A 12,320-nucleotide genomic window follows, 5' to 3' on the forward strand; every position below is an offset into this window, starting at 1 on the left:
CAAAACTGGAAACAACTCCAAGACCCTTCAACTGGTAAAAATTTCTGATAACATCCATACAATGGAATACCACTCAGCAATTAAAACAAATGAGTACCCACAACATCACAGGTCTCAGACACATTATGCTAAATGAAAGAAGCCAGACTCAAAAGGCTACAAATTATTATTCCTTCTATATGACATTCTGGAAAAGGGAAAACAATACGTACATATTACAGACCAGTGGTTGCTAGGGTTTGGTGGAGAGTAGTGGGTGACCACAAAGGGGCACAAGGGAATTCTACTTTATGTATCTTGAAGTTCAGTTATTAGGTACACATATATTCTATGATATTAAGATATATGATATTACATATATATTCTATGAATTATTGTGGCTGTTGATAGATATGATAATATTGAGGTTATATTTTTACAAAGGTCTCATCTATTAAAGATATATATTAAAGTATTATGGATTAAGTAGTATGATTTTTGTTGTTTGCCTTTAAAAAATTATGTATTTCAATAAGAAGGGAGTAATTAACTCTGTAGCCTAATGTAGAGAGAATGCATAAGAACGGAGAAATAACCATTGGATTTGGTCAGTTGGAATGTTGGTGATGTTGATGAGTGCAGTGTCAGTGAAGTAAGAGGAGTAGAAGCCTGATTGGAATGGGCTGAAGAGAAAATAGTAGGAACAGAAGTGGAAACAGTGATGGCATGATTTGCTATGAAGAGAAACAGAGAACTGGAAGAGAAATTGATTAAGATCGTATTTTTTAAAGATGGAAGAGGTAGACATTGATAATTTGGATAGTGGGGTTATGAATGCAGGATCAAACACCTTGAGATGGCAGCAGGATAATGGAGGAGTTAACCTTTGACGGGATCAAAGACCCTTCATTTATTTCAACTGGAGGGAAGGCAGCAAGTGTGGTCCAGACGGAGCTGAGATGGAGAATGAGGTGGTAGGAAGATGGAGGTCCAGTCTGCTTCCATTTCTTCCGTTAAGTGTGTGGTGACATATATCATCATTATGGAGTTCAAGGGGAGAAGTAGAATTGGGCATTTGGAGAGGAGGTGGTATGAATTATTCAATTCAGAAAAAAGAAATGCAAACACACCAGAGAAATTTATTGGGAAATTTGTCCAATGGAGATTTGCAGTCATGAATACGAACCGAGACCATGCCTCATGGTTGTTTTGCTCTAGCCATGCCACTCTTCTGCAGGCACAGAGCAGGTAGATAATTAAGTTCATCCCACACACATTTGCAGAGAGAGGGCCAAGAGAAGTCAAGTTGTTCAGGGGAGAGATTACAATAATTAAGTATAGAATCTGAACTGGGTAAAGAAAGATACAAGGGTTTGTCAGGGGTGATGGCTGTAAAAAAACTTGGTAGGGTCAATAGATTGGAAGACCTTATCACATCTGAAGAAACATTCTATTAGGGGTATTTGAAAGGTGAACTGGAAGGAGAGAATAAAGTAAAAAGAGAATGGAACTCTAGAAAAAGCAATTTGGGCAACAGTACACTGATTGGTAATGGTAAGGTCCAGAGCCACACTATTCAATGGAATAGCCACTAGCCATATGTGGCTATTTAAACATAAATTAATTTAAATAAAATTTAAAATTCAATTCTTTAGTTGCACCAGGGACATTTCAAGTGCTCCACAACCATGTGTGGCTAGTGGCTAGCACATTGGACAGCACTGATACAGAACATTTCCATCATCACAGAAATTGCTACTGAGTATAGCACTGCTTTAGTATGACCATGGGAGTGAGAATGGAGACAAGAGTAGGGATGGGGGTAATATCAGGGGGAGCCCTGTTTGCTACACAGCCCTCAGGGAGAGGAGTTCTGGTAAGGGAATTGTGAAGATGGAGTTGAAGTGCCACGAACTCCTGTTTTCTACCAGTCCCCAGGGTCATCACCCGCTCGTCAGCATGCCCAGTCACATCTGTCACTAAGGCCGGCCTCCTGTCCTTTACCTGGGGCTGCACTGCACTGCTACCAGGAGAGTCAGCCACATGCTGGCCTTTTCACTAGGTGATTGCCAAAGATACCTTGTCTGAGGCATCTGAGATCCCAGTCAATCCCCAACTGCAGGCGGAAAGAGAAGACCCTCACTATCTGTTCTCATGTGCAGAGGTACCCAAAGTCTTCAGGAAGATGTAGCTCACCTGTCTCGCAGATTCCCGGCGAGAAGAAAGGAATGGGGCTGGGGATGGGAACTTGGACTTCTGGCTCTGTTACATTAGACTAGGACCTCGGTTTCTGTTTTGACAACTAAGTAAGTAGCATATGGAATTGTCAGTCCAGAACAGGGTTCATGGGCACAAGGGGAAAACCTCACTAAAGTTCTTTCCCAGGGAGAAGAGGAGGCAGCATGGCTTAAGTCCTAAAATTTCCATTAGCTGGCGGGAGACCATGAGACATACCAGATCAGGTTAGACCTTTACTGAGGACAGGAGACAGTGCCGCTTCTTGCCATCCCTTAGGGGTTGATGATTTCAATGTGGAACTGCAGGTGAGTGGCTGTGACTACACAGTGGCCCCGGAGAAGAGCACAGGTCTGGCAGTTGTGGCATTGCCAGTGGTACTGGATGATGTAAATGGCGTTGAGCACCTGGCAGTATCGCCAGTGGATGCGCCACATACGGACCAAAGACTGGAGCTTGACCACTGCCCTCTCTGTGTGTGCGTAGGAAATCAGGGCTGCCCTCCGCTTCTTCTGCCGCAGCCTGTCCATTGTCAGTCTCCACCAGCACTGAATGATCCAGGCCCTGAGGGCTGCGTGTAACAATGTCTGGCGTACTAGGGTGCCACGCCACCAGGCCTGAATCTTCTTGGCTGCTTTTATTCTTTCTTTTATATTTTTCTAGGCAGAGATAAGAGAGACCACTCAGGGAACTTCCTGCCACCAACTTCTAGGATATTCCTGGAAAGGGCCTAGATTCTTTTAACAGTCAGCCCTTCTTTGGAGATTCCAGGGGATTAGCAGGACACTGACTAAGAGGCAGAAGTCCTGGGTGGTGAGTCCTCCTCTGCCAATACGGACACATCACCTTGCCCTCAGGTCATAGCATCCTCCTCTTGACTACCTCACAGGTGCATGGATCAAGAGAAAAACCATTAGTAACTAGGAGGGTGCATTAGGAATGTGAGAGACTTAGTTATACTCTACCTCTTCAGTGCTTATTGGGTTTGGGAGGTTTGGCCTCATAATGCTTTTGCCTGGTATTCTCTGCTAATTCTAGTCCCATTGGCTGATTTCTTTCTGCCACAACAGTGTATTTCAATATGGCGGTGAGTTTTTAACACCCTCATCACATATTCTACTCCCAGCCTCCCCATACTGTGAACATTCTACTTTCTAATTCAGAGTCCTCACATCCTCATCCCCCAGCTCATGCATTTCTTGATGGCTTTCCTTCTCTCTGTTCACTCTTCGTGTCACAGTCAAACCCAGACCCAGAGTTCATGCTGAGAAGGAAGTGGAGGAAAAATAAGCCAGTATTGAATTGACTCCTGATTACTTTAAACTCTGGATCCCTAAGAGGCACAATTCCACACCCTCATGACACTGACATAAATGTTCTGGATATCTTAATTATATGGAGATTTTACCTACCTCTTTTTTCTGCTGCTGCTGCTTCTGCTTCAACCTAATTTCTTCTTCGGAATCCTCAACCACAATTAAAATTAAATTGCCGTCTGTCTGTCATGAGAATTAAACGGGAAATGAATGGATGAGCTAAGAGTACTGTTTCTCTCTATGGCTCTGCACAAAGATACCCCTGCCTCAGCATCCTCTTTTTTCCCAAAAGCTGTGAAGTCCAGAGTGATTCCCACCCACCCTCAAGCCTGCCTAGTGGATATGGCCATGTCTCTTACACAAAATCGAACCCCCATGGCTTGTCTCTAGATGGTTCCTTTATTTCTCCACTTCCCAAGGTCTGACATGAGTAATATGAGGGGGAGAGGTATGAGTTAACAATTGCTTTATGACATCAGGATTAGGATATATGCCACCTAAGTTGAGTCTTCCTCACAAACAAGCTCCATGGGAACTTGTATTACCTGTCCACTTCCCTTCTGTCAGAGACGTATCTGAGCTCAGAGTGGAAAGATAGGGCACTTGGGTGCCGTTCCTCCAGTGAGGCCCATCCACATCCTTTCTCATTATCAGTCACACAGGAGGGCAGGAGGGACCATGGCAGGATAGCTCCATACAGCTCTCTAGTGTCCCCTCAGACTTAGCACTTCCTGTCTTCCCTGGATTCAAGTTTCAGTACCTCAGTGCGCCATAGGAAACTAGAGAGACTAGATGAATCTAGAAAGCAGTAAATTTTTTTAAAAAAAGCTTAAAATTAAATAGAAAACAAAAATGAGTGGTGGAAGATAAATTTAAAAGCTGATATTTTTCAAATTACTTTCAAATTACTGCCTCTGTGCGGGGTCTCAGAGCATGTGAGATTTTTCGTGAGCCCTTTAAGAACAGTCTCTGTTTCCCACAGCCCTCCAGCTTTCCCCCACACAAGCCCCGCTGGACTTCAAAGCCAGAAATTCTGGGGGCTCATCATCCCGGTGCAGGATCCCCAGGCGAAGGAGCCCAGTGTGGGGCTCAGGCCCCTCACTCCTTGGGGAGAACCTCTGTAATCATTATTATCCTTTTGTTTGTGGGTTGTCACCCTGGGGTGTGGGTCTTGACTATACTGACTCCACTCCTCCCACCCATCTCGTTGTGGTTCCTTCTTCATATCTTTAGTTGTGGAAAATCGTTTCTGCCAGTCTTTAGGTCATTCTCATAGATAGTTGCTTTGTAAATAGTTGTAATTTTGGTATTCTTGTGGGAGGAGGTGAGCACAGGGTCTTCCTACTTCACCATCTTGGTCACACCTTCAGATTAGCATTTCTTAATGTTTATTGCCTGAGTTATTTATTATTATGATTATGTCTAAGCAGATCATTTCTTTTTTAAAAAATTTTTATTGGAGTATAGTTGATTTACAATGTTGTGTTACTTTCAGGTGTACAGCAAAGTGAATCAGTTATACATATATATATACCCACTCCTTTTTTTTTTTTAAGATTCTTTTCCCATATAGGCCATCACAGAGTATTGAGTAGAGTTCCCTGTGCTATGCAGTAGGTCCTTATTATCTATTTTATATATAGTCGTGTGTATATGTCAGTCCCAATCTCCCAATTTATCCTCCCCTCCCCCTTATCCCCTGGTAACCATAAGTTTGTTTTCTACATCTGTGACTTTTACCCCCTTTTTTTAAGATTCCACATATAAGCGATATCATATGATATTTGTCTTTCTGTGTCTGACTTACTTCACTCAGTATGACAATCTCTAGGTCCATCCATGTTGCTGCAAATTGCATTATTTTGTTTTTTTTATGGCTGAGTAATATTCCATTGTATATATGTACCATATCTTCTTTATCCATTCCTCTGTTGATGGACATTTAGGTTGCTTCCATGTCCTCGCTATTGTAAACAGTACTGCAATGAACAGTTGCGTGCATGTATCTTTTTTTTTTTTAAAGATTTTTTTGATGTGGACCATTGTTAAAGTCTTTACTGAATTTGTTACAATATTGCTTCTGTTTTATGTTTTGGTTTTTTGGCTGCGAGGCATGTGGGATCTTAGTTCCCTGACCAGGGATCGAACCCACACCCCCTACATTGGAAGGCAAAGTCTTAACCACTCAACCGCCAGGGAAGTCCTTGCATGTATCTTTTTGAACTATGGTTTTCTCCGGGTATATGCCTAGGTGTGGGATTGCTGGGTCATATGGTAGTTCTATTTTTAGTTTTTTAAGGAAAATCCATACTGTTCTCCATAGTGGCTGCACCAATTTACATTCCCACCAAAAGTGTAGGAGGGTTCCCTTTTCTCCACACCCTCTCCAGCATTTATTGTTCGTAGATTTTTTGATGATGGTCATTCTGACTGGTGTGAGGTGATACCTCATTGTAGTTTTGATTTGCATTCCTCTAATAATTAGTGATGTTGAGCATCTTTTCATGTGCTTTTTGGCCACCTGTATGTCTTCTTTGTAGAAATGTCTACTTAGATCTTCCGCCCATTTTTTGATTGGGTTACTTGTTTTTTTTGATATTAAGCTGCACAAGTTGTTTGTATATTTTGGAGATTAATCTCTTGTTGCTTCATTTGCAAATATTTTCTCCCATTCTGAAGGTCGTTTTTTTGTTTTGTTTATGCTTTCCTTTGCTGTGCGAAAGATTTTAAGTTTAATTAGATGCCATTTATTTTTTTTGTTTTTTATTTTCATCACTCTAGGAGGTGGATCAAAAAAGATCTTGCTGTGATTTATGTCAAAGAGTGTTCTGCCTATGTTCTCCTCTAAAAGTATTATAGTGTCCGGCCTTACATTTAGGCCTTTAATCCATTTTGAGTTTATTTTTGTGTATGGTGTAGGGAGTGTTCTAATTTCATTCTTTTACATGTAGCTGTCTTATTTTCCCAGCACCACTTATTGAAGAAACTGTCTTTTCTCCATGGTATATTCTTGCCTCCTTTGTCATAGATTAGGTGACCAAAGGTGTATGGGTTTATCTCTGGGCTTTCCATCCTGTTCCATTGATCTATATTTCTGTTTTTGTGACTGTACCATACTGGTTTGACTACTGTAGCTTCATAGTATACTCTGAAGTCAGGGAGCCTGGTTCCTCCAGTTCCATTTTTCTTTCTCAAGATTGCTTTGGCTATTCGGGGTCTTTTTTGTTTCCATGCAAATTGTAAAATTTTTTGTTCTAATTCTGTGAAAAATGCCACTGGTAATTTGATACGGATTGCACTGAATCTGTAGATTGCTTTGGGTAGTATAGTCGTTTTCACAATATTGATTCTTCCAATCCAAGAACATGGTATATCTCTCCATCTGTTTGTGTCATCTTTGATATCTTTCATCAGTGTCTTATACTTTTCTGAGTACAGGTCTTTTGTCTCCTTAAGTAGGTTTATTCCTAGGTATTTTATTCTTATTATGTTGAGGTAGGTTCCCTCTATGCCCACTTTCTGGAGAGTTTTTATCATACATGGGTGTTGAATTTTGTTAAAAGCTTTTTCTGCATCTATGGAGATGATCATATGGTTTTTATTCTTCAATTTGTTAATATGGTGTATCACATTGATTGATTTGCATATATTGAAGAATCCTTGCATCCCTGGGATAAATCCCACTTGATCATGGTGTATGATCCTTTTGATGTGTTGCTGGATTCTGTTTGCTAGTATTTTGTTGAGAATTTTTGTGTCTATGTTCATCAGTGATATTGGCCTGTAATTTTCTTTTTTTGTGATATCTTTGTCTGGTTTTGGTATCAGTGTGATAGTGGTCTCGTAGAATGAGCTTGGCAGTGTTCCTTTCTCTGCAATTTTTTGGAAGAGTTTGAGAAGGATAGGTGCTAGCTCTTCTCTAAATGTTTGATAGAATTCACCTGTGAAGCCATCTGGTCCTGAACTTTTGTTGTTGGAAGATTTTTAATCACAGTTTCAATTTCATTACTTGTGATTAGTCTGTTCCTATTTTCTATTTCTTCCTGGTTCAGTCTTGGAAGGCTGTACCTTTCTAAGAATTTGTCCATTTCTTCCAGGTTGTCCATTTTATTGGCATATAATTGCTTGTAGTAGTCTCTTATGATCCTTTGTATTTCTGTGGTATCAGTTGTAACTTCTTTTCATTTTTAATTTTATTGATTTGAGTCCTCTCCCTTCTTTTCTTGATGAGTATGCCTTAAGGTTTATCAATTTTGTTTATCGTATGAAAGAACCAGCTTTTAGTTTCATGAATCTTTTTTTTTTTATTGTTTTCTTTGTCTCTTTCATTTATTTCTGCTCTGATCTTTATGATTTCTTTCCTTCTACTAACTTTGGGTTTTGTTTGTTCTTCTTTCTCTAGTTCCTTTAGGTGTAAGGTTAGGTTGTTTATTTGACATTTTCTTGTTTCTTGAGGTAAGATTGTATTGCTATAAAGTTCCCTCTTAGAACTGCTTTTGCTGCATCCCATAGGTTTTGGGTCATCGTGTTTTCATTGTCATGTGTTTCTAGGTATTTTTTATTTCCTCTTTGATTTCTTCAGTGATCCATTGGTTATTTAGTAGCATATTGTTTAGCTTCCATGTGTTTGTGTTTTTTACAGTTTTTTTTCCCTGTAATTGATTTCTAATCTCATAGCGTTGGGGTTGGAAAAGATGCATGATATGATTTCAATTTTCTTAAATTTACTGAGGTTTGATTTGTGACCCAAGATGTGATCTATCCAGGAGAATGTTCTGTGTGCACTTAAGAAAGTGTATTCTGCTGCTTTCGGATGTAATGTCCTATAAATATCAATTAAGTCTATCTGGTCTAACTAAATGTAAGGCCAGACACTATAAAACTCTAAGATGAAAACATAGGCAGAACACTCTATGACATAAATCACAGCAAGATCCTTTTTGACCCACTTCCTAGAGAAATGAAAATAAAAACAAAAGTAAACAAATGGGACCTAGTGAAACTTAAAACCTTTTGCAAAGCAAAGGAAAACCTAAACAAGACGAAAAGACAACCCTCAGAATGGGAGAAAATATTTGCAATTGAAGAAACTGACAAAAGATTAATCTCCAAAATTTAGAAGCAGCTCATGCAGCTCAATATCAAAAAAACAAACAACCCAATCCAAAAATGGGCAGAAGACCTAAATAGACATTTCTCCAAAGAAGATATACAGATTGCCAACAAATACATGAAAGGATGCTCAACATCAGTAATCATTAGAGAAATGCAAATCAAAACTACAATGAGGTTATCACCTCACTCCAGTCAGAATGGCCATCATCAAAAAATCTACAAACAATACAATCCTGCAGCCTGTGGAACGAAAACCACATTAACAGATAGATAGACAAGATGAAAAGGCAGAGGGCTATGTACCAGATGAAGGAACAAGATAAAACCCCAGAAAAACAACCAAATGAAGTTGAGATAGGCAACCTTCCAGAAAAAGAATTCAGAAAAATGATAGTGAAGATGATCCGGGACCTTGGAAAAAGAATGGAGGCAAAGACTGAGAAGATGCAAGAAATGTTTAACAAAGACCTAGAAGAATTAAAGAACAAAGAAACAGAGATGACCAATACAATAACTGAAATGAAAAATACACTAGAGAGAATCAATAGCAGAATAATGAAGGCAGAAGAACGGATAAGTGACCTGGAAGAAAGAATGGTGGAATTCACTGCCATGGAACAGAATAAAGAAAAAACAATGAAAAGAAATGAAGACAGCCTAAGAGACCTCTGGGACAACATTAAATGCCACAACATTCGCATTATAGGGGTCCCAGAAGGAGAAGAGAGAGAAAAAGGACCCGAGAAAATATTTGAAGAGATTATAATCGAAAACTTCCCTAACATGGGAAAGGAAATAGCCACCCAAGTCCAGGAAGTGCAGAGAGTCCCATACAGGATAAACCCAAGGAGAAACACGCTGAAACCCATACTAATCAAATTGGTAAAAATTAAAGACAAAGAAAAATGACTGAAAGCAGCAAGGGGAAAATGACAAATAACATACAAGGGAACTCCCATAAGGTTAACACCTGATTTCTCAGCAGAAACTCTACAAGGCAGAAGGGAGTGGCATGACATATTTAAAGTGATGAAAGGGAACAACCTACAACCAAGATTACTCTACCCAGCAAGGATCTCATTCAGATTCTATGGAGAAATCAAAAGCTTTACAGACAAGCAAAAGCTAAGAGAATTCAGCACCACCAAACCAGCTCTACAACAAATGCTAAAGGAACTTCTCTAAGTGGGAAACACAAGAGAAGAAAAGACCTACAAAAACAAACCCAAAACAATTAAGAAAATGGTCATAGGAACATGCATATCGATAATTACCTTAAACGTGAATGGATTAAATGCTCCAACCAAAAGACACAGGCTCGCTGAATGGATACAAAAACAAGGTCCATATATATGCTGTCTACAAGAGACCCACTTCAGACCTAGGGACACATTCAGACTGAAAGTGAGGGGATGGAAAAAGATATTCCATGCAAATGGAAATCAAAAGAAAGCTGTAGTAGCAATACTCATATCAGATAAAATAGAGTTTAAAATATAGAATGTTTCAAGAGACAAGGAAGGACACTACATAATGATCAAGGGATCAATCCAAGAAGAAGATATAACAATTATAAATATATATGCACGCAACATAGGAACACCTCAATACATAAGGCAACTGCTAACAGCTATAAAAGAGGAAATTGACAGTAACACAATAATAGTGGGGGACTTTAACACCTCACTTACACCAATGGACAGATCATCCAAACAGAAAATTCATAAGGAAACACAAGCTTTAAATGACACAATAGACCAGATAGATTTAATTGATATTTATAGGACATTCCATCCCAAAACAGATTACACTTTCTTCTCAAGTGCGCATGGAACATTCTCCAGGATAGATTACATCTTGGGTCACAAATCAAGTCTCAGTAAATTTAAGAAAATTGAAATCATACCAAGTACCTTTTCTGACCACAATGCTATGAGATTAGAAATCAATTACAGGGAAAAAAACCCATAAAAAACACAAACACATGGAGGCTAAACAATATGTTACTAAATAACCAAGAGATCACTGAAGAAATCAAAGCAGAAATCAAAAAATACCTAGAGACAAATGACAATGAAAACACGACGATCCAAAACCTATGGGATGCAGCAAAAACAGTTCTAAGAGGGAAGTTTATAGCAATACAAGCTTACCTCAAGAAACAAGAAAAATCTCAAACAATCTAACCTTACACCAAAAGGAACTAGAGAAAGAAGAACAAACAAAACCCAAAGTTAGCAGAAGGAAAGAAATCATAAAGACCAGAGCAGAAGTAAATGAAATAGAAACAAAGAAAACAATAGCAAAGATCAATAAAACTAAAAGCTGGTTCTTTGAGAAGATAAACAAAATTGATAAACCATTAGCCAGACTCATCAAGAAAAAGAGGGAGAGGACTCAAATCAATAAAATTAGAAATGAAAAAGGAGAAGTTACAACAGACACCGCAGAAATACAAAGCATCCTAAGAGACTACTACAAGCAACTTTATGCCAATAAAATGGACAACCTGGAAGAAATGGACAAATTCGTAGAAAGGTGTAACCTTCTAAGACTGAGCCAGGAAGAAATAGAAAATATGAACAGACCAATCACAAGCACTGAAATTGAAACTGTGATTAAAAATCTTCCAACAAACAAAAGTCCAGGACCAGATGGCTTCACAGGTGAATTCTATCAAACATTTAGAGAAGAGTTAACACCCATCCTTCTCAAACTCTTCCAAAAAATTGCAGAGGAAGGAACACTCCCAAACTCATTCTATGAGGCTACCATCACCCTGATACCAAAACCAGTCAAAGATACTAAAAAAAAAAGAAAATTAAAGACCAATATCACTGATGAATATAGATGCGAAAATCCTCAACAAAATACTACCAAACAGAATCCAGCAACACATTAAAAGGATCATACACCATGATCAAGTGGGATTTATCCCAGGGATGCAAGGATTCTTCAATATATGCAAATCAATCAATGTGATACACCATATTAACAAATTGAAGAATAAAAACCATATGATCATCTCCATAGATGCAGAAAATGCTTTTGACAAAATTCAACACCCATATATGATAAAAACTCTCCAGAAAGTGGGCATAGAGGGAACCTACCTCAACATAATAAAGGTTATATATGATAAACCCACAGCAAACATTCTCAATGGTGAAAAACTGAAAGCATTTCCTCCAAGATCAGGAACAAGACAAGGATGTCCACTCTCACCACTATTATTCAACATAGTTTTGGAAGTCATAGCCACGGCAATCAGAGAAGAAAAAGAAATAAAAGGAATCCAAATTGGAAATGAAGAAGTAAAACTGTCACTGTTTGCAGATGACATGATACTATACATAGAGAATCCTAAAAATGCCACCAGAAAACTACTAGAGCTAATCAATGAATTTGGGAAAGTTGCAGGGTACAAAATTAATGCACAGAAATCTCTTGCATTCCTATACACTAATGATGAAAAATCTGAAAGAGAAATTAAGGAAACACTCCCATTTACCATTGCAACAAAAAGAATAAAATACCTAGGAATAAACCTACCTAGGGAGACAAAAGACCTGTATGCAAAAAACTATAAGACACTGATGAAAGAAATTAAAGATGATACAAACAAAGAAATACACCATGTTCTTGGATTGGAAGAATCAATATTGTGAAAATGAC

General features: G+C 38.7%; 1 protein-coding gene across 3 annotated transcripts in view; it reads right to left on the reverse strand.

Moving 5' to 3' along the window:
* Positions 1 to 1,098: 1,098 nt before the first annotated feature.
* Positions 1,099 to 12,320, reverse strand: part of LOC309608376 (IQ domain-containing protein F2-like) — a 119,637-nt gene continuing 108,415 nt past the window's right edge. For all 3 annotated transcript variants that reach the window (XM_082348256.1, XM_082348257.1, XM_082348258.1), the window contains exons 4-5: positions 3,627 to 3,713; positions 1,099 to 2,873 (exon numbers count right to left, since the gene is read on the reverse strand). In XM_082348256.1, coding sequence (XP_082204382.1) covers positions 2,490 to 2,873; positions 3,627 to 3,713 — 471 coding nt within the window. In that variant the 3' untranslated portion in view covers positions 1,099 to 2,489. The remainder of the gene's footprint in view (positions 2,874 to 3,626; positions 3,714 to 12,320) is intronic.

Source organism: Balaenoptera borealis (genome assembly GCF_965194805.1).
Source record: "Balaenoptera borealis genome assembly, chromosome: 12".
Classification (NCBI taxonomy): domain Eukaryota; kingdom Metazoa; phylum Chordata; class Mammalia; order Artiodactyla; family Balaenopteridae; genus Balaenoptera; species Balaenoptera borealis.